The sequence below is a fragment of the Micromys minutus genome (assembly GCF_963924665.1).
Source record: "Micromys minutus genome assembly, chromosome: 1".
Lineage (NCBI taxonomy): Eukaryota > Metazoa > Chordata > Mammalia > Rodentia > Muridae > Micromys > Micromys minutus.
The window spans coordinates 132544033-132570313 of NC_137969.1; the positions used below are offsets into that span (position 1 = coordinate 132544033).

Below are 26281 nucleotides of genomic sequence, written 5' to 3' on the forward strand. Positions count from 1 at the left end.
AGCATAAGGAACCTAATCATGGCTGTTACCTTAAAAGGCTAACAGATTCCTGATCCTTGATGGGCCTCCTGGGTCAGTATAGACAAGCGAATGCCTCTGACCTTCACCCTCCGGCCTTTGTACCACACCTTCTGAATTCTGCTTACTAGGGTAGAGTTGGTTCTAGCTATTCAGGAGAAAGGGGAAATCCCTTATCTTGCAGTTTTTAAATCCCCTCCTACCTTATTTTACGTAAGTGCCTGTCACTTCTGCATAAGACACACCCAAATGTCACTGGCTTATGTGCTTGTGGAGAATAGTAGACAGAGTCTAGAAGAGTTGACATTATTCTTCTCAACGGAAAACATGTTCACACACTGGTGAGATCTGGTATGTCCTAGAACTGTGATAAAAGAGGAGTACGAAAACGGTTTATGTCTGCATTGCTCCAAAAGCGATTTAATCTCAACATTTCTTCAAATGGCACACTTCCTGATACTTCTCCTGACCCCTTCTTCCCCTCACCTTCATGTGTTTTGCACACGTCCATCTTTGCTTCCTCGGTTCTTGATAATAATTGAGAAATGTCACACACAGGTCAAAGCAAAGCCACTTGATTTAATTGTGTCTTAATCCTAGCTAGCACTTCAACGGTTCATGGTTTGGAGAGACTTTCTGCCTGTTGGCCATTATGATAAATAATTGAAATGTGGCCTCTAACTTAATCCTTACAGGTCCTCAGTGCGATTGTTCCCATTTCTTTAGGCAAGAGACAGAAACTAAAGAGTATGGAACTTGTCCCAAGTCTTAGAGCTAGGAAGTGAAAAACTGTAGACTCCTTTGTAGGTTCCAACCCCAGAGCTCACCTGTACCAGTGGATGGAGCCTTGAGGCTGGAGACATGTCTGAGATACACCTTGGACTACGCAGATAGTGGAGCGTGGTTTCTGGATAAGGACGCCTGGTTTGACTCTTGTCTTGCCACTGCCTATCTGGGCAATGCCATGCAAACCAGCTAAGCTCACTTAGCTTGTATTTCCAGCCTGTGATGTGGAAAATTACGCTGAGCTCTGTTAGCAGAAATAATGCAGACCTTTAGGCAGCATGTGGACAGAGGTTGGTAGTTTGCTGGTGTTATTACTTATGAAAAAAATACCACTTGCTCCCCGTCTATACAGCCTTCTTCATTTCATAAGGTGTATTTTTGAAATACCACTGGGACTCTACCATGAATGTAAGCGTCTAACTGGAGTAGTGTTTCTCAGCCTTCCTAGTGCGCCCTTTAATACAGTTCCTTCTGTTGTGGTGACCCCCCCCCACCATATATAAATGTTTTCATTGCTACTTCATAACTGTATTCTTGCTACTGTTAAGAACCGTAATGTAAATATCTGTGTTTTCCAGTGGTCTTAGGCGACCCAATGTGAAAGAATCATTAGACTCCCCCAAAGGGGTCACCACCCACAGGTTGAGAACAAATGGTCTAAAGGCTCCTTAATCCATTCTAGCTTTCATGTTGAGTAGCTAGAGGCCAACAACAAATTCTAAAGAGTTCCCACATGGTGTGTGCAGGAACATTCAACAGATTTTCCATTGGACAGTTCTAGAATAGTCCCGCCCCCCCCCCCAGTCCCTCTCATAATAACCAGATGCTACATGAATACTTTGGATACTGGTCTAGACGAAGAACCTCTGAAAAAGTGGTAGAGAGGAGAAGATCCATCCCCAGTGTCCGTCTTCCATTGTGAGGACCTGGGTGGCCTGGGACTGGATATGGGGCTCAGGACAGAGAAACCTAGGCTCTGCTCCCTCCTGGCTCCACACTGCATTCAGCTTCATGGTCTGTCTCAACTTCCAGGCATCATTATTTGAAAAGTGTGCAAAAAATATCACGTGGGTTAGGAGGACAGTAGTGGTGAGGTGCTTCCCCAGTGTGTGTGTGGGGGGGGGGGACTTTAGGCTCCGTCTCCAGCATGTTCACAAGCAAACAAACGGATCTCTTTTAACCCAGATGGGAATTTTATATTGACGGTAAGACGTGCACAAAAAGTAAGCACAGTATGTTTTTAACGGTACACTCCTAATTAGACGCTTTCACGTCAAGCCCCAGCCAAGCTAAGCATCTACTAGGATCCAAATTTAATAAAGCTTTCTTCTTTCTGTAATTAAGAAATGGAAGCTTTGGGTCCTTAATCTAACAAGGTGCTCAAAGCCAGAGTTGAGCGCCAGCTATGGTTCTGGTGGCACTAGACGTCCCATTTAATCACCCCGGTGGCTCTCAGCCCATTTCTTCGCGAAGTGCCTTCTCATCTTCATTTAGAAGCGTGGCTGTCGCTAAGGCGACAGTTTGAGTGGATCAATGGTTCCTGACCCTGGTGTGTGGCCATTTTGAGCTGTGTGGCCATTTTTCTTAATGTTTTACAAATAAGTTTTAATTTATCCTAGCAGGAAATAAGTCTCTATCTGAATGTGTGTGTGTGATGTGTGTGTGTTATGTGTGTGTGATGTGTGTGTGTGATTTGTGTGTGTGTGTGGTGTGTGTGTGATGTGTGTATGTGATTTGTGTGTGTGATATGTGTGTATGTGTGATTGTGTGTGTGTAGCTGTGAGCACATACAATTGAACTGAAAACCAAAGTATCATGAAGTAATTTCCCCCTACTTTGCATTCTATTTTCATCTCTTCTACTTATTTTAGAGAGAATGTTGGTCATAAATCATTCGATAGATTGCCAATCTCCTCAGTTTGCCTTAGTCTAAAAACCCACCCCTCTTTCCTGGGCTTCACATACTCTCAGCTTACCCTAACACACACACACACACACACACACACACACACCACCACCACCACCACCACCAACAACAACAACAACAACAACAACACCTCCTTATTCATCATCACAGCCACCAAACTGGGGACTTTTGAGTCGAGAAAAAGCAGCTCATGGGAAGTCTCCCTCTACCCCCAACAAAGCTCCAGTTATCTGTCAAGAAAGACCAGAATCTTGAGTACTTTGTAGGTTTGGAAAAGCAGTGCAGTCACCTCCTAAGGTGGTGAAGGTTATTCGGCTCTGAAGTTCCTGAAGCGTGCTGACTCAGGGCATTGTACAGTTGTCTGCAGGAAATGCACATGGTCAGTCACTCATCCAGATCTACCTTGATTGCGCTGGGCTCTTGCAAGGGTAGCTCTGACTTGTACTCGGTGGGCTGAGTCTGCTGCACAAGATGGCAGACTGTAAGAGTTTCAGGAGAGCAGAAGCAAAGCAAAGTCAGGCAGGCGTTGCACAACTTGAATATCCTGAAGCAGAAGTGGCAATGACTACAGCCACCTCTCTATCACTGGACCATAAACACAAGTATGTTTATGGCCCATCAGACTTTGCCCCTAAAGGAGCCCAAAATGGTTACTACAAGCCCTGCTGTCTTAGTGTGTTTGAACTTGAATGTCTTACTTTCTTTTATCAAATGCCTTCTAAGAGCAATGCTGAGAGAGGAGGTTGTTGTGCCCCAGTTGGAAAGCATAGGCCGTTGTGGGAACTGTTGGAGCTGGCGTGGGAGGCAGCTGACCACACTACAGCTCCAGGCAGGAAGCAGACAGAAATGAGGACTGGTACTCAGTTCACTTTCTCCTTTTCTTTTTTCTTTTGTCTTAGGTGTAGGGCCCCACCCTGTGGGGGCTGCTACCCATATTCAGGATGGGTCTCCTAGCACTTTCTAGAATACTGTCATGGCCACACACAGATGAGTGCTTCCTAGTCAAATCTAAATCCTGTCAAGTTGACCATCACGGCAGGTCTACGTATTTGCCCAGATTTTGAAGGTCGCACATTAGCTACTGTCAGCTTCGTTGCATCGGGCCCAAGTGTAACGCAGGATGACAGGGACACAGACATTTGAGTTCTAAGACTGTGACTCTCTTCTTGAAAAAATCAGCATGTTTTTCCTTCCTAGAGTAAGGTCCTGGAGCCTGACACACAGAAGTGGTGCTAAATGACTCAGCCTCTCTGCCAGTTTGCAGATTCCGCTGTGGCCTCTCCCAGGTGCCGAAGGTCACTTATTTTGCTGAAAACGCACAATGGTTACAAAGCCAGCATAATCTATCCAGCAAGCAGGAGGAGAGGCAGTGTAGTGAATATAATGAGTGTTGGATGAAGTTACAGTGAGGGAAGCCGGACGTAAGCTAAGCGAGCTTAGCTTTCTAAAGAAACAGGTTCTAGGGGCTTGGAGAGATGGCTCAGCAGTTAAAAGCCCCATGGCTGCTCTTCCAGAGAATCCCAGCAGCCAGATGGCAGCTCAGAACTACCTCCCTGAACATCTGCAGAGCACTTGCAGGAGAAACTAAAGTCCTCAGTGACTACAAAGTAGGAAAGATGGCTCGCCCTAGATCCTGAGACTGGCAGGCTCTTTTTCGGTGTCTCTTCAACGTGAAATAAAAATTTTTCCTTGTTGCTAAGAAAAGGGAAACAAAATGTAGTTCATGCTTTTCTCAGACTCAATAAAGAGAAAAACAGAACCTACGCAGAAAGCACAAAATGAACCCCCAGTCTCCAGCCAGAATTAGGTGACAAAATTGGGATATATGAGGTCCAGGAGGGAACTTCTGCTTGCTGAGGTCCTCTGGAATTCCTGTGGTCCTTCCCGGTGGGGGGTGGAGGGAGCTTGGGCAGTGGGAGAAGAGAGAAACAGGAAGTAAACGTGTTTTGAAGAAACTCGGCCAGCATAGGTCAAGATGCCATTTCCAAAGTGCTTCCCAACAGAGCCCTGGGCAGCCTGGAATTTTTCTCCTTTACCTCACACAGACCAGTGGCCACCAGTGTGATAAAATGGTTTTAGATGTGGGTAGGATATCATACGTCTGCACACATATTGCCTTTATTTTGAGATTCAGCTTTATTTAAGGATGATGGGGATGTGGATGCCAAATTGGAAGGGGGTGGAGCCTAATGATCATTTTGATGTGTCAACTTGGCCAATCTATAATCTCGGGTTACCTGATATTGTTTAACTAAGCTGTAGGCAGTGGCTTCAGTCTGTGATTCTGAATTGCAGCTCCTCTGGTGATTTCAGACCTTCTTAGTTGAGGTTGAGCTAGTTCTTTTCACACATCGTAGGCAGATGTTTGCCCACTGGTTTTATTCTTTGATTGAAGCCCCTCCTTGCAGATTTTGTCTTATCCATCAATCTGACCAGCTGGACCCAGAACAGACCCTACAATTGTTTCGTGTGCAATTCGTGGAGCTTCGTGGCATTCTCATGTTCTGACCTGTGCAGCATGGGATTTATGTGATCTGCCCTTGTATATCATGACATTTGTGTGTCCTGCCCCAGGTAGAGGTCGCAGTCGGCTTCTCCACAGCTGGCCTCAGTTCACAGTGGATCCCACACTGGCTCTCACCTTCTGAAACTCCAACAGCAGAAACTGGCAGCGAGAGAAGCCGCCACCCACACACCTAACACAGTGTGGGAGATATATATACAAACACTGAGGCTTCCCATTAGAAATTCTTGCCTCCTCTGTTGCTATTTCTAAATATCTGATTTCCCTTGTGACTAGTGAAGCATGTATAAAAGGGCACTATGACCAATAGAAAAATGCTAGAAATAGTAAGACTCCTGGACTTGAGGAATAAACAAGACAAAAAACAGAAATGGTTACCATTGTGGTGAAGGAGGTCCTTAGACCTGGGTAAACACAAGGCATTTCACCAGGTGATTTTGGACTTAGACTTGTTCTAAACTGATATGTGTTACTAAAACAAATCCCAGGTAGTGAGCAAAAGCCTGTCACTGAATCCCAGGGTTTCCCCTATAGTCTCAGCACTAAGGAGATGGAGGCAGAAGGTTACAGTGTGAAACCCTGACTTGAAACACACACACACACACACACACACACACACACACAATCAGGGTCAATGACAACTTCCTAGTTCTCAGAAAATAAAATTTGGTGTCTTCCAAAAAATAATGTGTTGAATTATAAAATACTACCCCAGGCTTGGTGCTAAGAGTTAAGGTGTAAACTCTAACCTTAATTTTAATAGAAGCCTAATTTTAAAATGTAGAAAAATTGTGCAGATATAAATAAATGATTAGGAAACCTGTAACCCCAGCACCTGAGAGGCAGAGACAAGCAGATCTTTGTGAGTTCAAGGCCAGCCTGGTCTACAAAACTAATGAGTTCCACAACAGCCAGGGCTTCATGACGAGACCCTCTAGAGTATATATATATATGTGTGTGTGTGTGTGTGTGTGTGTGTGTGTGTGTGTGTGTGTGTGTATGAATGATATAGATATATGAATATAATATTATTTAAATGTGTGGCACATGCATCTATGTATAGATAGATAGGAAGATAGATAGATAATGATAGATAGAAGAGATAGATAGATAGAAGAGATAGATAGATAGATAGATAGATAGATAGATAGATAGATAGAAAGAAGAGAAAGAGATAGATGATAGAGAGATAGATGGATAGATAGATAGATAGATAGATAGATGATACATAGATAGATAGATAGATGGATTGATAGATAGATAGATAGATAGATTGATTGATTGATTGACTTAAACATAGTAAATCTGACATGGATGAACTAACTGACATTTGCTTGAGGACATTTGCTTGAAACCTGCAGCTTTGAGAAGGCTGTAGTAACATAATAGAAGAGTTGTCTGAGATTAGATGGGAACCGGCAACAATCATCTGTATCTTCTCACAGGCCTGTACTAGATGTCTGGGGTTCTTCTGTGTTCCTTTCATCTTAGCTCTACACACCTCGTTCAGCCAGGTGCACTTTTCTGCACTCGCCTAGTATGCCTTATGGGGTGAGATTGCATCTGTCAATCAAGGTGGAACAAATTTCCATTTTTCAAAGCAGGTGAGATTTCGGGACTGGTCAAGAGTGTAGAGGAACCCTCTTGTTATCTGTGCTGCAGGAAATGCACATGGTCCGTCATCTAGAGGCCTTTGTAAGGCTGGTGTGAGTTCATGAATATTGATGTCTTCCAAAAACAGTGTTGTTTATTCAGTGCTGTCTTGAACCTCTCTGTGCCTGGGAAAGAACATGGCCCTGAAGGGATAGGAACAAATGATCGGTACTATCAGAGCGTCAGGCAATGTGTTGGATTCTGTAGGTGCAGAGAGAAGTGAGGGCATTCCCTGTTATCTCTTGTCTTTTGTTAGTTCTGGGGACCCCAATGCTGTCCTTCCAACATGGCATCCAATGCCTTCTGCCCACCCTGCTTCCCCTGGAAAACGAGAAGCTGCTCTCTTTTCCTTTTGTAACGGGGCAAGCTGCCGGGTCATCAGCCCACTACTTCCCAGGATAGAATACTACTCCCGGTTTTGCCATCTATGGCCCTGTGGTGTGGAGTCCAGGTGACATGCTGCCAGCTCCTTGGTCGCGACTGAAATGTCCCAGGACTGTGGGGTCTGGTACAAATGTGGTATCCATGGAGTTCCTGTGCACCACAGGGTATGTTCTGTTATCTTTTAAAATATGGAAGTTCCATCTCCAAAAGTGTTCAGATGGCCCCAGGGTAAGAAAATTCCTTCAGTTAGAATCTTGAGATCCAGACAACTGCTGTATACCATCTCTTAATGCAACTGTTTAAATGTCAGTGTCTGCAGAAGTTTTACATAAAACATTAATTTTATTTAACCAGTGAAGTTCCAAATGTTTCAGTTAACTCTGTGCACTGGAGTTTAGAAGAAAGAAGGCAGTGTGTGTGTGTGTGTCTGTGTGTGTGTATGTGTGTCTGTGTGTGATGTAAGAGTACTTAGAGAAACTAAAAGACATAATGAGTCTACATGTTGTTCAATGGTAGAATATTTGCCTAACATGCAAATGGTCGAGGGGGTGGAAGTGGGAAAGGGGAGGCGGGGGAAAGAAAGGAAGATTAATAATAACTATTAAAATGAGTTTAGAGAAACCCACAGGAAGCAGTTTCTGTAATCCTAACATTTGGAAGGCAGAGGCAGGATTGTCACAAGTTTAAACCAACCTGGGTTACACAGTAACTGAGGAGGAGGGGCTTGAGGAGGAGGAGGAGCTTGAGAGGAGGGGCTTGAGGAGGGGCTTGAAGAGAAGCATGAGAGGGGCATGAAAAGCAGGAGGAGCATGAAGGGAGGGGCATAAAGACATGCGCATGAGCGGAGGGGCGTGAAAAGGAGGAGGAGCATGAAAAGGAGGAGGGGCATGAAGGGAAGGGCATAAAGACATGCGCATGAGCGGAGGGGCGTGAAAAGGAGGAGGGGCATGAAGGGAGAGGCATGAAGGCATGAGGAACATGAGAAAGACAAAGTCAAGTTTCTTTAATCCAACCAGACTTCAAGATAAGCTTCTGAATAAGCGCTGCCTGTTCTCTGCTCCGTGGAAAGCGGTGGTAATAGCACAGTAGGGACTCTTTAAGCCGCTTTGAGAAGATGAGCACTTCATTTTTATTTTACCTGGAATCTCCAATGCTCTGACCTTAGGAACCTGGTGCCAACTTCTGAGAACCTCCGATCAGCACATTTTTGACAATGCTTAAACTGAATTCTCCCACCCCTTTCTGAGTTGCTGACATGCCCTAGAACACAATGCGGAGAAGTTAGATGCTTTAATAATTCTAAGATTAGAAGCAAACACGTAAAAATTTTATCCATATCAAAACAGAGAAAAGAATCCTATTTGCTTAACCTTCCAGGTGATTTTTAATTTTTTTAGGATCATCTATATAAACTAGTGTTTCCGTGATGTAGGCCTCTGATTGTATGTGATGATGTCTATGAAATGGTGGATAATGGGCACTTCTTTAAATGAAAAAACACCCTTAAGTTATTATTAGACAATAAAAATAAATTAATTTAATTCAGGACTTTGAGAATGTATATTATTGTGATCTTAGAGCAGCATGTATGCATCCAGAAGGTCTTCCAGATGAAAAATTAAAGTGGAAAATGCTGGAATATTAGGAAGCATGGCACCCTGCTGCTCACCCATAAACTCAGTCTTAAAGAACCCGAGAATCTAGAGAGTGTGGGAGGGAGATGCTGGTAAAGGACAGGATCAGGATTTGAGCCAAACACCCCTGTCTTTGGAGCCCAGGCACATAATCACTAACTGTGTCTCTAGCCATTGAATACCACAGGTTACTAGTAATTAGCATTCTCCTTCCTCTTTTCCCAGTTGTTTGATACCCAAGATCAGTGAAGTCTGTGTTGCAAAATCCTCAGATGCCGTCCCAGACACATCTGTGTTTGTTGCTCTGCTCTGCTCTGAGTGGCAGGGTGCACAGGATGTTTTGTGTTAGCTTTGGGGGGTGTGTGCTGGGTTTTGCCAGAGTTGTGAAACTGCCCAAGTAATTGGTGCCCCATCCTTGCCTCAGAAAAATATTAACAGAAGAATTACTATTTGTCAAGAAAATAGCGGCTACCAGGGGCTGTGTGCCCGTAAACCAACTGAATCGATAGAGCCAATGTTCCAATGTCGCTTGATGTCCCAGGTTTATATAATGGATGTTTATAAACACATGTGTAGGTCTATAGGGAATTACAGCTGTTATAACTAGCTTTGGGGTGGATAGGTTTTATATTATTATTTATTAATAATTAATATTTAATACTTAATATTATAGTATTAAATCGGGGGACTCAAATAAGTAAGAATTTATAACTCTTGCTATGATTTTAAAGAGTTTATGCTCTACACCCATAAGGTCTCACCGTCATAATTGACTAAACACAAGCCAAACACGGACCTTCTTTTCGAAAGAAGACTCACACATTTAATAGTAAAATAAGCGTAAGATGAACTCCTAAACCTAATAAAGATATTTCTGATAGGAAGTACAGCATGCATTTCGAAAATGAGGACAACATTTCATTGGGGCTGGCTCACAGTTTCAGAGGTTCCGTTCATTTTCATCATGGTGGGAAGTGTGGCAGAGGGCGGGCAGACATGCTCCGGAGGAGGAGCTCGGAGATTTACATCTCGATCTGAAGGCAGCCGGAAGGAGACTTTCTTCTGCGTTGGATGGAACTTGAGCACTAGGAGCCCTCAAAGCCACCTACGCAGTGACACACTTCCTCCAAGGCCACATTTATTTCAACAAGGCCACACCTCCTAATGGTGCCACTTCCCATGGGCAAAGCCCACCACAGGGACACTAATAATATTCAGTAATGCCACAGAGTCATCGTAGAGATTGATCTTCCCTGCAGGTCCTTGGAGCAGCGGCGGCGTAGTGAAGGTGAAGCCATTTTAAAGATGGTCATGAGACTACCTCCTGAGAAACTCTTAAGAGATGATAAATGGGACTTTTCTGGTGGAGAACGGTTTATACTTTCTGTTCCGTCATAGAACTGGGGTGAGAAATTTGTATCCAAAGGAGCAGATTGGGAGGTACTGCCGACAGCATCTTCAGCAGAGTTTAGCAGCGAGCTCTAACCCTGGAAGAAGCAGTGATATATAAAAATGGGTTCACAGCAACTGCTTGGGCTCTCTTCACTGGGAAATTTGAAAGGAGATATGGGGACTAATCAAGGGCCATCTGGTCATGAGTGGCAATGTGGTGACGCTTGTGCCAGGAGTTAACCATTATCTTCTGTATGTGACAAGGCTTATGTCCCAGAATGATTGGGGTTTTATGTTGTATAGTTTTGAAAGTCTCTGTATGGTATGGACTTCACCCATTCACAGCTCCTCCCAGAAGATTACCTTGACTATCAGCTTTGTTAAAGAAAGGAAGCACCACCCTCATGTAACACGTGTGTGTGTGTGTGTGTGTGTGTGTGTGTGTGTGTGTGTGCATGCGTGTTCGAGAGAGAGAGAGAGAGAGAGAGAGAGAGAGAGAGAGAGAGAGAGAGAGAATGAGAGAGAGAGGGGGGAGGAGGGAGGGAGGGAGGGAGGGAGGGCTGCCCTCCTGGCCTTGGAGTTGGAGCCTCCTCTTGATCTTCTAGATCTTCAGAAGGTGCATCAAGCCTGTGCCTTGTGCCCTGCCTCACTGTGCACCTTGATGTCCGGGTGGCCCTGCCATTCTCAGCAGCAGGCTTGGTCTCTGGCTGCCCTTTGCCCTGGCTCTCTTGGCCAGAAGTGGCTGAGTGGTAATTTATTCCTAGTCAGGGACACAACCCTATGAAACTGCAGCCGTGTGTTTATCTTGTAATTCACAGACAAGAAGAGGGGAGGCAAATTCCAGCCTTTTAAGAAGTTGTTTGGCAAAAAGAAAAAGAAAGGCACTCTGTTGTCTCGGGAGGGAGCGGCCGGGAGACAGAGTCACTCTTCCGAGAGTGCCAGCAATGGGACCTTCTCTTCGGATGAGGAAACCCTGGAGAACAACCTGAGGTAATAGCTCGCCCTTTCCTTGCATGTCTCTGGCAGAGTCCCAGGGTAAGGAAAAAAACCACCTGTAGGGTCAGGTTTTAGGTTTGGAGTGGAGGGACAGTATCACAGAGGTGTCCCACCTGGGCGGCACCTGGTGTGCTGGGTGGGGAAGTCACCTTGGGGGTTGAGCCTGTGTTCTTACGCCCTCACTGTGGGAAGAGGGTGGCACTTTACTGGCTGGGCTCAACAGGGGTCCATTGATTGAAGACCCAAGTTCCCACGATCCATTACTTGGCAAAGAAAAGACATCCGCAGTCTAGAGCTTACACCTGCTGCAAGAATACAGATCTCTGAGGCTCAGCAAAGCCACCTGTCACACCTCAGGAAGCTTCTAGTGCTTTGGGAAGGTGTTCTTCATAGCAGGCATCTTAACTTTTACTTACCCTCTCTCCTCCTTTCTCCATCCTTTTCCTTTCCGCTTCCCCCCCCCCACCCCGCTGTCTGTCTGTATGTCTGTCTCTCCCCCACCCTGTCTCTTAACTGCCTGTCTCTTTCTTTCTGCCTCTATATCACTCTCTGTCTGTCTGTTTCTTCCCTTCCTGCCTTTCTCTGTGTCTGTCCATCTCCCCATGTCTCTTTCTGTTTCTCTCTGTTTCTTTGTCTCTGTCCCTTCCCCTTCCCCCTCCCCCTCCCCACTTCTTTCTCCCTTCCTAAGGCACAGGTACTACACATCTGATTAATAATCTTAAAACTAAGGGAATGGGGGGTTGGGGTGTGGCCTTTGTCACCTGAGTGCTGGCAGTGCCTTTGGAAACCATCCTGACATGGGTGTGATGTCTTCAGTCTTGCTTGCTCACTAGTGCCTCTCCCTGACTCAACAAAGAACACACTGCGTTCTAGCGACACCTTCACTTTGCTTGTTTCTCACTGGGCTGGCTCCTGAATTCAGCAACCAGGTTTGTTTGTTTGCTGATTTAAGACCTTTATTTAACAGGTGCTTGCAGTTTGTTGACTTTTTTGGGGGAAAAAAGTTGTAAACTTTATTACAAATTAAAAATGACGTTCTTAAAAATCTCAACTTGGCCAGATATGAAACAATTTAAAAGCCGTTAAAGGTGTATTGAGAAAAACCAGGCTCTTTGTCCCCCCTTAAAAAAATACATTTGTCATTACCAAAAAGAGGCATCTTTAGATAAAAATAATAAAAACCCCACACTGCATAAATAATGCAGATAGTTGTAGCGAATCTGGTCAACAGGCAAAAGCAAGCACTTAAGGTCTTCAGCTTCAATCTGTTCATTTCTGATTGCTGGAATCTCATATTCATTATTCTTGTTGGATGACCAAACCGGATGATGGCAGATTTGGTGACCCGGCATTTTCTCAGCCCCGCCCTGCTCAGCCTCTGGAGCAGATGAATTCTCACTGGTGGGTCGGCTGCTTTTGTCTCTTTGCCATCTTGTGGTTTAGGGTTCTGGGTGTCTGCATCGGATAATTGAAATTCTAACAATACCGACATTGAGGTGGCTGCTGACCTTGGGTCTCGTCTCCTTGACTTTCTTAGTTCTCTTCATTGCCGTCCACTCTAGGCTGTTTTTGGCGAGGAGGGCCCCTGCGGGATCGTGGTCTGTAACCCCGTCCACATTCTGTCTCACTGAGGGACCAGGTTTTTATTCAGCCTCCTATCGAGTGCTGGCGCCTGACTTACCTAACACACGAAAAAGATTAAAATGCTCTTTAGAGTGTGTGACAATAAGAAAATTCTAGTAGATAACTATTTGTGTCACAACCCACTCCCTCCCCCTCAGCACATGTTAGCTAAGACGCACGGTGTCCACCGCAGCGCTAGGTTGTGACCAGCGCTAACTCTGCCTCGACAAGCCTATGTTTGTTTCCCATCGGTTTTATCACATGAGAAAATGGTCGGTTTTAATTGCTCTCCTTTAGAGTAATAAAACTCCGAGGAAGGAAAGCATAGCAAACCGTCTGCCGCGGTGTGGGCGTTACCACGAAGCTGACTGTGGTCCACTGATTTCCTTTCAGCTTCTCATGCTGCGAAACATGAATGTGGGTCTTTTTCACCTCATAGCAGAATGAGGTGTACAGCTACTGACGCGGAGCCAAGACTTAACCAGTGGGGAAAGGCGTCAGTCTAAAGAGTCCACCCTTGCAGAGGTAGCCCTCTGAAAACACACGGGTTTGAAGCCCGTGTCCTGTTGAACTGCTTTGAGACTCTGACACGTTCAACTTCTGCATCCCATTTACTTCTTGAGGGTTTTCCTTAAAGCTTTAAGAAATCTTGGGAAATTCCACATCGGGTTAAGCTACTCCATTGCCATCTAGGTAACAACACCTGCTCTTTTTATTGGCTTTTGTTCAGAAACCTGCACATATGGTGCATAGCATAGTAAAAGCCCTGTATAGACTTAAGTGAAATTACTAATATATGCTATATCATATGTAATCAATAATCACAGACTCTCTCTCTCTCTCTCTCTCACACACACACACACACACACACACACACACACACGTATTTGCCAGAATGGCTCTTTCCCCCTTTTTACAGGTAACATTTATTCCTTCTGCTTTCTGATATTGTTGTTTCTGGGACAGGATGTTGATTGGTCTGGTTCTCACCCTGTAGCTTAGCCTAGCCTTGAACTCTCAACACACCCGCTACCTCAGCCTATGAAATGCTGATTTGTAAGGCTTATTTAACATACTTTTGGGAATGTGCTGTTAATTGCATTTAATGAGCAAAGGAAATGCTATTAAACTGTTTAAAACTGTCATGGTTTAGGCTTCACTTTCCCAAAGGTGTGCATGATTCAAAAGGTTTGAAAGCCCCAAGGGACGACCCATGTCAGTCAAAGGGAGCAGATTGGTGAGGAGCTGCTCTTGGACACAGACATTTCTAGAACTATAGATGCTTGGTGTCCGACCTGTTAGATTCCAGCAACTTTAATGGCTAAATCCCACCTTCCTGGGTCCTGAGCCCCTGGACACAGATTCAGCCTCCCAGATTTTTAGAGTAACCCCAATAATATTCAGGAAACGCTCCCACAACACTGGATGGAATCCGCCACCTTAACCATTTTCACGAGTGCACCGATGGGACTTGGAAGTCTGGTGTGTCAGTAAACACTTTCTGTTTTGGAGATGAAAAGGAAAGAAACCTTCAGACTCATTTCTGAATCTTTCCACAGGTCTGTCAACCGAGCAGTAACCTGGAAATAATTTTAGGAAGACATCGCTTTCATTTTTTCCCATTTGTAAATAGGATGAGCAGACAGACCTCCAGCTATAGCAGCAGGTAGTCATGTCCTGTGTCCAGGAAGTGGGATATGCTTCTTGTTGCTTAGAGACAGGTCTCCTGTAGCTTTGGCTGGCCTGGATCTCACTCATACCAGGTCGCTCTTGGACCTAACAGCCCTTCCTCTCCCAGTACTGCAGACATGCACAGAAGGGGGATGTCCTATGTAGCAGGGTTTCTTTGATCACACACCATTTTTTCATAGAGAGGATCCAATGGCATTTATTGAAGTGTCCACACATCATTAGCATTAATGTGTGTTTTTGCATCAGTGAACTCGTGTGATTACCACAACTCTCTAAGATTCTTAGTATCCAAGTTTGAAAGTGAGAAAGCTGAGGCTAGCGTGGCTAGCCCAAGGTCACAGAAATAATAACTTCCTGAGCAATTGCAAACAGTAAACACGGTGTTTCTAAATATCTGATGCTCCACTTCCCAGAGAGGCCACAGTATTGCTAGGGCCATGATGTCCCACTGCTCTTGGGTCTCAGATGCCTGCCTGCTTCCTGCCGTTGGAAGAGACTCTGATGGTTCTTGCTCCGCTTCCAGTTCATCCTGGACACTTGGTGTCCATTTTAGAGCTCCTGACTGCAGCATTTCCAAGTGCCCACCAGAAGCTGATAGGCCTCCAGTCTTGAGGTGTTTCTTCGAAAAATGGGCAGGATTTGGTAGAGCTGAGGGTCAAGGCGTGAACCCATCATGGTAAAGGCATAAGCAGAAACTTTAATGCCAGAGTGAATGAGGCATTAAAGGTAGAGTAGTGTCCTCCAAGAACCCCAGAAGCCAAGGGATGTGGGAAAGAGGGAAGGAGAAGCAGAAGAGGAGATAATCTTACATGTCTTTCTGTAGACATGTGCTAACTTTACACCATAAACAGGGAAAGATGTCACAAGCAAGAGGGAAAAAGAAAACACAGACAATATCCTCATGATTTAGGCACACATATCATGCTTGTTTGAAAGATTCAAGCAGGCCAACCTGGGCTACAAAGACCCTGTCCAATATATATATATATATATATATATAATCATATATAGAGAGAGATCTATATCTCTATATTATAATGTATATAGGATATCTATAGATATATCCTATACATAGAGAGTTCAAGGAATGAAAAATCCTCCACAGAATGAAGAAAAACACTTGCAAGTAGTGTTTCTGGTAAAAACCTTGTATTGGGGTCAGGCAAAGAACTTTTACAATTCCATAATAAAAAGTCAAAACTTTTTTTAAAAAGACTAGGCAAAGGATTTGGGTAGATATTTCTTAGAAAGAGATGGGAGGCAGGGGGACCTGTTAAAATAAGCCATGCTTGTTCGAAGGGGACATATGTCCCATCCATGAGCTATAGCCCAAAAGAGAGATTTTTTTTTAAAGTATTGGCAAGAGCATGTAGTGGTTAGAACCTTCATCTCTTGGTGTTAAAATATAATCTGATAAAGTGATTTAAGGCAGGGGTTGGGGAGATGACTCAGTGGTTAAAAGCACATGCTGTTCTTCCAGAGGACCAGAGTTCAGTTCCCAGCACCAACATCAGGTGGTTTACAACCACTTGTAACTCCAACTCTGAAGCCATTAACTTCTGGGCTCCAAGGACACTTGTTGCTCAAGTGCATACATGTCCACATAGACAAGCGTATTCACAATTACAAGAGATAAGCATTTTAAAGAAAGATGTATGGTAGGCAGGGATGGTGAACGTGAGCAGCAGGGAGATGCTGGTACCAACGTGGCTCTAACCTGTCCTCACTTTTATGCATGGTGGTTTTCATCTGGAGAAACCCCATCTACATTTTCTTCACCTAACTCCTCACTCTTCGGTTTTCTAGACAACTGTGTCTTCCCTGGGGAAGCAAGTCCTCCTCTGCTCCACACGGTCTCATCAGCTTGTTCATTTTCATAGCTGGGACCAGACTGTTTCGGTCTGTTGCTGCTGGTCCCCATGCACTTGAGTAACACATCCTGACGGTGGGAGCATATGTCATAAAAACCACTGTCCACTTCATGGCAGACAGGAAAAAAGAGAGAGAAAGACAAGACCGAGGCCAGGGAAAAATACCCCTTAGGACCCGCACACACTCGCCAGTTAAGTGCCACCTAAACTTTACAGAGCCTCTTGAAATAGTGTCACCAACTGAAGACCAAACCTCCAACTCTTCAGCCCTTCTTATCATGTCTCCCCCCCCCGTCCCCCCCCAGTATCCTTGAAGCTTCTTCACCTTTCCATGAAGGTGAGTCTCATGAGCTACTAGGCTTGCATTTCCAGCCACTAGCCCTGTGGCTGGTGTGTTCCAGACATTCAGTAATCATTGGATGAACAAATGCGTGATTACTGTGTTTGTACTTCCAGGTCAGCATTCATCTAGGTCTTCCTCAGTGTCCCCACTGTGATAAAGGGCATCACCATCCCCCACTCTCTGGAAAAGGGAAGGTACACAGAGGGTTAGCAGCCTGAGACGTGTTTTCTGTCACTTGGCCTTACCAGTTTCCAGAAGAGATCAGTTTATACTTGACCATTTATCCTCTTCCCACTCTGCCCATAGGAGCTTGTGGCTAAATTGAACAAGAATAAAGAAGCTTAAGAAAAGCAAACAAACAAAAACTATTGGATGAAACCAGTAGCAGTCAACCTGGACTGTAAGTCTAGGGAAAGAGCTACTGCCAAATCAGCAGTAGCATCTTGAAGGAAACCACAGAGGAAAAGGCAGGGTGTGTCCTGTGAATGCAGAAGTTGCCACTCACGAGCTGGACGACCCCAAGGCAAGCCAATCCCTTGATCTGCTAAGTCCACAAGCCATCTCCCAGGATTATCCTAAGGTCAAAATATGCACATGATACTGTGCAATTGGTTGTAAAACTCTTTATAAACAGGAGATATTGCCAAAGATAGAGACACCACTGCCGATGGCCTGAGTTTTACTTCCAGAGCACGAGCCTGGAGGACGTTGGTTCACATGATAGCGAGAGGTTCATAAAGAGTTCTTTTTCCTTGTGGAACAAGCCAGAAATAAGATGGGTGGTAGGGAATCCTGAGGAATTCGGAGCTTAACAGACATGCTCCGGATCCCGTGTCCTGTGCTGGGGAGACAATTAGAGAACCCCCTAGCTCCCACCTCTAGACTATTTAAAACTTCAGAATGTCTTTTTTTTTTTTTTTTTTTTTTCTTTTTTTTTTTTTGGTCCTGGAATATGTGTGACATACCATGTTCTGTTGTAATTGACAGGCAACTCATTACTCTGTGGTCTACTAAGCACCACATATTTTTAGAGGATCCAGAATCCCGCCTGCATGTGTGTTGAAGATGCCACACCTGATAAGAGTCTGGTTCCAGCTTTGAGTATTTTCCCCCAACAACTGTAGTTTGCGGATATTTAATTGCTCGTTAGCATTTCATTTGAATGAGGCTCACGGATCTATTTAGAAAGAAAACTGCTGATCAATTGCAATTGCCCCGTCGTCATGGCAACAAGCTGAAATTGGACTGTAATTATATTTTCTTATGTCTGAAGTCACCACTATAGTAATTACCCAATATCTATGGTTCCCAAATTACATGATGCTTGTCCAAAAAGAAAAGAGAGAGAGAGAGAGAAGACAAAGAATAAGGAGGCAGGGAGTGGGGAGTGTGCCGGCCTGAGACCGCATTCACTGTGCAGCTGTAGAGCATCTTCAGATTCAGATGGGAGAATTTCCCTCTAGCTGAGACTCCAGAAGGCACAGTCACAGTGTCAACAGTCACTACATTTATCTCATCGGGGGCTGAAGAGGCTCAGCGGTTAAGAGCACTGGTTGCTCTTCCAGAGGACCCGGGTTCGATTCCTAGCACGGACTTGGTGGTTGACAGTCACCCATACCCCAGTCCCATTGGATCGAACACTCTCTCTTCTGGCCTCCGCGAGCACAGCTTGTACATGTTTGGCACATGTATTGTGCACACGTGGCCCTAGTCCGAAGCTCTGTGTAGGATCCAACACAACTTCTACTTTGCAGAGCCGGAGTCAGTCAGGCCCCGCCCCATCCCTGCACGCTGGGAAAAAACACTGCAGCTTTGTTCAGCCGTGTTTGGCAAAAAGGGAAACACCGCTGTTTCCCGAGCTGGCAAATGGACCTGTGTACAGTTAATGCAGAGTTTGAGAGACAGCACAGTTGGGAAAGGCTCAAGCTGGCAGTCATTACGTGTACCAATCATATCCCAGTAGAGTGGAGGCAAAACCCGGTCAACAGTGATGTCATGCACCTCTTAGCCCTACAGCTGCCCTCAGTGGCTCCTCCCCTTCAATTTGTGAGCCCCACATATGCACATCCTCTCCTGTGGTTAAGAGTGCATGGACTCTGGGACCCCACTGCTGACCCCGGTCCAAACAACAGATCATCATCCTTCGAAATGGTCCAGAGAAACAATCTGAAATGGCTTAAAAATCAACAATAACAGTGACAGTAAGCCCTTCGCCCAAACAGAAGTTTAGATGTTGATTCTTGATGATGATGATGAAGATGAAGATGATGATGATGATGATGATGATGATGATGATGATGATGATGATGATATTCTTAGCATAATAATCCCACCCAACTTTACATCAGAGTGCAGTGATTCAGCCAAGTTTCCTGGTCTCTTTCAGCACGGAAGTTGGATCCTCAAAACGCCCTGTATTTCTTCTGTGTCCTGTCATGCTGTCATATGCTCTGAAGTAGCCTCCCATGAGAGTCAGTTTCATGGACGGAGCCCATGAAATGTGAGAGAAATATGGGAGAAATACATCTGCTTCCTCCTGTCCTTCGAAATTGCTAACAACCATGGTTCAGAGGCTTAAATGTCCTAAGATGTAGACAAATCGGACCCTTTGGGGGTACTTAGAGGGGGTCTCCAACTTCTCAGAGAAGGGGAGAGAGGATGGGGGAAGGATTTTATAAGAGGGTAATGGGGGGCAGTAAGTGGGATGTAAAGTGAATAAGTAAAAGAAATTAATTCTAATTTTTCACAAATGAGAAAAACAGGACCCCCCAACACCACCCTAATTATCTCAGTGCTAAGATAACAGTCATTACCTCAGAATTACCTCTGCCCTTCAAAGCCTCTAGTCCATAGTTAAAAGGTCTTGGGATGCTCTCATTGTGTTTGAACCCCCAAATGGAAACTGTTGGGACTGATAACTGTGCATCAGACACCAACACTGTACTCCAAATCTTACATGATGTTAAGCCAATGTCAAGAACATCTTCTCTTCTTTATCTTCTTCCTTCCTAGTCACCCACCCACTACTCCTCCTTGTCCTCCTTTTCTCTCTCCTCCTTTTTTGTCCGATAGAACGTCTAATCTTCCAGATAGTGATTTTACGTTAGAACTGTATATGGAAGTAATATCAAGTCTTTAGGTTGAAAGAAGAGCTTTTGGTCTATCAGCTAACTTGTATAGTTATGAGTCATAATGCTGCAGTGGTGGTTTGAATATGCTTGGCCCCGGGGAGCACCACTAGTGAGTAGGTGGGGCCTTGTTGGGGTGGGTGTGGGTCTTGTTGGAGGAAGTATGTCACTGTGGGAGTAGAAAATTAGACCCACCTCTTAGCCACCTGGGAGCCAGTCTTCTCCTGTTTGTCTTCAGAATGTAAAATTCTCAACTCCTCCAGTGCTTGTCTGGACATTGCCATCTTTCCTGCTATGATTATACTGTTCTGAACCTCTGACCTGTAAGCCAACCTCAATTAAATGTTGTCCTTTAGAAGAGTTACCTTGGTCATAGTGTCCATTCACAGAAATGGAAACCTTAAGACAGAAGTTGGTACTGGGGACTGGGGTATTGCTGTGATAGGCCCGACCATGCTTTTGTTTGGAAGAATATGGATTTGGGGACTTTGGATTTGGAAAGCATGGAATACTTTAAGTGTTGCTTAATGGGCTGTCCTTGTAGGAATATGGAAGACTTTGGTGCTGAGGGTAGCTTAAACTGTGGAGGTCTGGCTCTAGATGTCTCTGAGGGAAAGAATTTCAGTATGTGGCCTAGAGACTGTTTTTGCAGTATTTTGGTGGAGAATGTGGTTGCTTTTTGGCCCTTGTCTGGAGTCTACCTGAGGTTAAGGTGATGTTGTCCTTTATAAGAGTTGTCTTGGTCATGGTGTCTTTTCACAGCAATGCAAACCCTAACTAGACTTGTTTGTTTGTTTGTTTTGAGACAGGGTCCCCCTGTGAAGTTCTGATTAGTCTAGAACTCACTTTGTAGACCAGGCTGGACATGAACTCAGAGAGATCCACCTACCTCTGATTCCACTTATCGGTGGCTCTTAGCATTGGCAAATTTGTACAAATAGAAGGTAAAATAGTGGTTACCCTGGAACATGGAGGAGGAGGAAGTGCAGAGTTATTACTGAAGGGATATAGATTTATATTAATTGCATTGACTAAGTCTCAAAAAAGCCCAGCAGAGATTTTGTTCTCTAGTTTAGTCTCACAAAGAGGTTTTGATCAAGCTTAGTCTCTTAGTTAGGGTTTTACTGCTGTGAGCAGACACCATGACCAAGGCAACTCTTATAAATGACAACATTAATTGGGCCTGGCTTACAGGTTCAGAGATTCAGTCCATTATCATCAATGTGGGAGCAGGGTAGCATTCAGGCAGGCTGAGAGTTCTACATCTTTATCTGAAGGATGCTAGCAGAATACTAGCTTCCAGGCAGCTAGGGTAAGCATCTTAAAGCTCCTGCCCACAGTGACATACCTACTCCAACAAGGCCACACCTAATCCAATAGGGCCACACCTTTTTATCAAGATTTATTTATTATATACACTGTAGCTGTTTTCAGACACACAAAAAGAAGGCATCAGATCTCATCACAGATGGTTGTGAGCCACCATGTGGTTGCTGGAAATTGAACTCAGGACCTCTGGAAGAGCAGTCAGGGTTCTTAACCACTGAGTCGTCTCTTCAGCCCAGGGCTACACCTTCTAATAGTGCCACTCCTTGGGCCAATCATATACAAACCATCACACTCCAAAAGCTTAAAAAGAAAAAGTACAAAATGTATAGTTCAAAGAATAAAGGGGCACCATGGTGGAACTAGAATGGAGCTGAATCTTATGTTCAAGAAGATAAACAATTAAGAGAATGGTGACCTTGAAGCATGATCCCACCCTGTTAAGCTTATTGTTCATGCTTTTGCAGTTGAACAAGGGGTTTGGTTATTGCCATCATTTGGACTTTTAATCTGAAATTAACTACAATCTAGAAATGGAGAGGACAACTGTGATCTAGATCTTGAGGCTGGAAGACATGGGCTTTTGATCTGTGGATCTTGAGGAATAATGGCCATGACAAGCTTGGGCCCAGGCATGGTGATACACACTTTTAATCCCAGGAGACAGAAGGAAGCAGATCTCTGAGTTCAAGGCCAATGTGGTACAGAGTAAATTCCAAATAGAGAAAAGTTCAGGTCCAGGTGAGGTGGTACACACCTTTAATCCCAGCCCTGGGGAGACAGAGCCTTGCAGTTCTCTGAGTTCAAGGTTGATACACAGAGCAAGTTCCAGAACAGACAAGCTTAGGCAATAAGGACTGGAAAACAGAAAGCTGGTGGTAATGTAATAAGGCAGGGGTCCATGTTTCAGCTCCAACAAATAGCAGACCTCAGCTGTTTCAGCCATGTGGCTCTCGATTTGGTGTCAAAACTTGGAGGCACTACTGTGCAATTGGTGCTGGTCAGCTAAGAAACTAACTAAGAACTTAGTGGCGATTAAGAAGAGATCAGCATCACTAAGGTAAAATCTGGGAAGCATTTTCTGAGAGTGCAAAGAAGCTGTGTTCCAGAGCTACAGAGCAAGTTCCAGGATAGCCAAGCTTAGGCAGTAAGGAGTTGGAACAAGCAGCTACAAAGTTGAAGTTGCTTTGGAGACCCAAGATGTTAGCGATGGCAGAACTGTGGGATACCAGCTAAGGACAGCTGCTAAGAGGGAGTGGAACCAGCCCAGGAGAAAGAAGTTTGTTGCAGTCAACAAAGATGAATTGAATTGGAGATCTGAAGACTGCTTTGATATCAGACATGGAGATACAGAGTTTGCTCAGCTGGTTTTGGTCCTTTTCGGTCCAGAACTTCTTCACTATGACATTTGGGAATGGTAATATATATCCTGTGATGTCTGAGGTATGTGATCAGCTTTTTTATTTTCACTTTATGGGGGATTACAGTTAAGTGATTGAATGAATCTCAGAAAAGACTGAACTTTGGACTTTTAACATTATTGAGATTGCTATGAACTATGGGGACTTTGGAAGTTGGACTAAATGTATTTTTTATTATTCTCTGGTTAGGTACAACTCCCATCGATTGATGCGTTTGAACAAGCCTATGGGTGCCAGAGAGTGAAATGGGTATTTTAAATATACATGGCACAAAGAGGTGTGGCTTTGCTGGGATAGGTATGGCTTTGTTGGAGGAAATATGCCACTGTGGGGATGAACAATGAGTCCCTCCTCCCAGCCATGTGAAAGCCTGTCTCCTTTTTGTCTTCAGAACAAGATGTAGAGCGCTCAACTCCTCCAGGGCCATGCCTGCCTGCCTGAACACTGCCATTCTTCCTGTTATGATGATAATGGACTGAACCTCTCTGAACTTGTTAGCCAGCCCCAATTAAATGTTGTCCTTTAGAAGAGTTGCCATGGTCACGATGTCTCTTCACAGCAATAAAAACCCTAAGACAGAAGTTGGTACCGGGGACTGGGGTATTGCTGTGATAGGCCTGACCATGCTTTTGTTGGGAAGAATGTGGATTTGGAGACTTTGGATTTGAAAATCAGTGGAATACTTTAAGTGTTGTTTAATGGGCTGTCCTTGTAGGAATATGCAAGACTTTGTTGCTGAGGGTGGCTTGAACTGCAGAGGCCTGGCTCTAGATTTTTCAGGGGGGAAGAACTTCAGTATGTGGCCTAGAGACTGTTTTTGCAGTATTTAGTGGAGAATATGGTTGCTTTTTTTGCCCTTGTCTAGAGTCTACCTGAGGTTAAGGTGATGTTGTCCTTTATAAGAGTTGTTGTGGTCATGGTGTCTTTTCACAACAATGCAAACTCTAACTAGACTTGTTTGTTTGTTTGTTTGTTTTGAGACAGGGTCCCCCTGTGAAGTTCTGATTGGTCTAGAACTCACTTCTTAGACCAGGCTGGACATGAACTCAGAGAGATTCACCTACCTCTGATTTCATTTATGTGAGGCGCTTAGCACAGGCAAATTTGTACAGATAGAAGGTAGAATAGTAGTGGTCAACTGGGAACATGGAAGAGGGAGAAGTGCAGAGTTATTACTGAAGGGATATAGAGTGTGTTTAGGATGGATATGGGTAACGTTGTATAAAATGAATGTACTTAATGTCAGTGGGTTGCATAATTCAAGTGGGTCAAATGGTAAACTTTTGTGTTAAGTATATTTTGCTACATTAAAAAAAAAAAACCCTTGAACCAATATTATGGATATTTTTAAGGTTTTTTTGGACACCAAGATCCCATTGATGTTAATGGGTTTGGCAGTAAAACTGACTGTCTTCTGTGTGCACTTTGTAATTGTGGGTTGCCTGGGCCCTCGGGATGAGTGGGGCTGCCTTATGATTGAGCAACTTTGCTCATGTGGTTGTATGTTCATCCCGGAATACCAACATCTTAAAGAGGATCCCTCTGTGACACGAATCAGGAGCCGAGTTAGTTCAGTGCAGTCTGAGTCTCTTGCCCTCACGTGGCTGGGCCTGTGCATCCTCAGCGCAGCAGATGCCACATGCACCCAGGTCTGTCTGCCTTGTCCTGTGAGGTCAGTAACCCGCCCTGGGTTAGCGGCTTTCCTTTCTTCCTCTGCTGCGTTGTACGCACAGTCCCACGGTTCAAGACCATGAGATTGGGACGCTTTGCTTTTCTCTTGCCATCAGTTAGATGCTGCTCCATTTCTCCAGCAGCAGAAGAGAAGCCTCCGTACACACCAGGTCTGTCCTTGAGTCTGATCGGGAGGCGCCTAAAAGAAAGGCTTAGACAAGAAATGCAGAAGCCTCTTGCCTCTCAGTCCCTTCGTGACCAAAGAAAAGAGAAGTAGGGCTTGCCTCCTTCACAATCAATTGGGAAAGACTTTAAATGTCAAGAATAAAAGGGTCCAGATGAACTCTGCTGAGGTACAATTTGTGGTAAATTGTCCCTCACTCCCAAGCCAGTAATTTGAAGCTTCCCGCTGGGTAAGGATTCCACTCTGCCCTTTGTTCCTTAGAAAAGAGTTCAAGCTGAGTTCTCCACCATGCTGGCTCTTCGGTTTCCACCCCAGCTTGCCTAAACTGAAGCTTTGGGTAATATTTCTGAAGTCTTTGTTTTGGCCCCACACTCCAAGAAAGTTGTCTACACAGTGGAGGTGTTTGGAGCCAGAATCGACCTTTGTGATCACTAATGATTGAGTATTATTACACAAACAGCTGAGAACTTGGATGAAGTAACTTACAAGAGAGGACTGGCACATGTAACCAAGAAATTAGTGACCACCCTCCTCTACTGTTTCTTCTCGGTGCTCTAAAGTGAAACAAAAAACAAAATTTAAAAGAAAAAAGCATATATAAGTCCAATCCCCTCAAGGGTAATGGCTATACATAACAGGCTGACCTTGAACTTGCTCTGTAGCCAAGGATGACTTGAACCCCTGATCCTCCCAAGGGTTACAGAGCATTGGCTATATCTACAGAGACTTCCGGTGTGTTTATCATGTGCTTGAATATGTAATAAGTATAAAAAGTCATTTCTTTTTCCTGCAGTAAGGTGGGTTGTGGCATCACCAGCCACGGCTTTGAGAAGAACACCTACAAACACAGATAGAGATGAAAAGGGGTCTTTATCTGAAGGATGCTAGCAGAATACTAGCTTCCAGGCAGCTAGGGTGAAGGCACAGATTGCTCACTTAAATCCTAGCGAGACAGAGACCCAGAGTTGAGCCCAATCTTCTGAACATTATTTTCTCTCCTGTGGTCATTTGTGGCTTTAAAAAAAGTGCAGGTTTGCTGACACAGAAAACAGCAATCCCCTGGGGCTGGAAGCACAAAAAATAGAATTTTAGGCTGTGGTAGTAGCCAAGTTCCGCGAGGTTAATATCTCTAGCTTTGGAGCACTCAGGCCCAAATGGGAGGTCGATATCAAACCTCTCCTCTCAAGGATCAGAGATCTGTGAGGAAGGAGAGGCAGGAGGATTGCGAGAGCCAGACAGTGGTAGATAACTCCAAGTTTATACTGCCTCCCAAACCCGACAGGGAAGATGCATTTTTGAACTCAGCACACAAAAAGACCTATATGGATTCCAGACAGACAAAATTCTAGCATAGAGATGAGGAAGTGGACATAAAGTCCCACCCCTAACCAAGAAGCTATTTTCATTTGCTATCTGCTGTGGGCGGGGAAAAGACCTTTTAGCCAATGGAGCGCCGGTGCTTATCTCGGCCACATTCCATGGAAGGCCCCATGCGCAGGGTAATTGACTAATACAAAGTGGATTCGATATTTTTTTGTGATTCTTTTCATCATGGTTTCATATTTTTTGTCTTTCGAGTTTTGTTTTCCTGATTTATTATTATTATTATTATTATTATTATTATTTGGGGTTGTTGTGGGCTTTTTTTGGGTTGGGGGGGTTGACAGAGAAAAAGAACTTGAAGTTGGTGGAGTGAGGAGGCCCTAAG

The 26281-nt window shown here is 44.5% G+C and overlaps 1 protein-coding gene across 2 annotated transcripts in view; it reads left to right on the forward strand.

Moving 5' to 3' along the window:
* Nucleotides 1-26281, forward strand: part of CRACD (capping protein inhibiting regulator of actin dynamics) — a gene marked incomplete at both ends in the record, with an annotated part of 95594 nt that overhangs the window by 36685 nt on the left and 32628 nt on the right. For both annotated transcript variants that reach the window (XM_080924933.1, XM_080924934.1), the window contains one exon: nucleotides 11137-11308. In XM_080924933.1, coding sequence (XP_080781059.1) covers nucleotides 11137-11308 — 172 coding nt within the window. The remainder of the gene's footprint in view (nucleotides 1-11136; nucleotides 11309-26281) is intronic.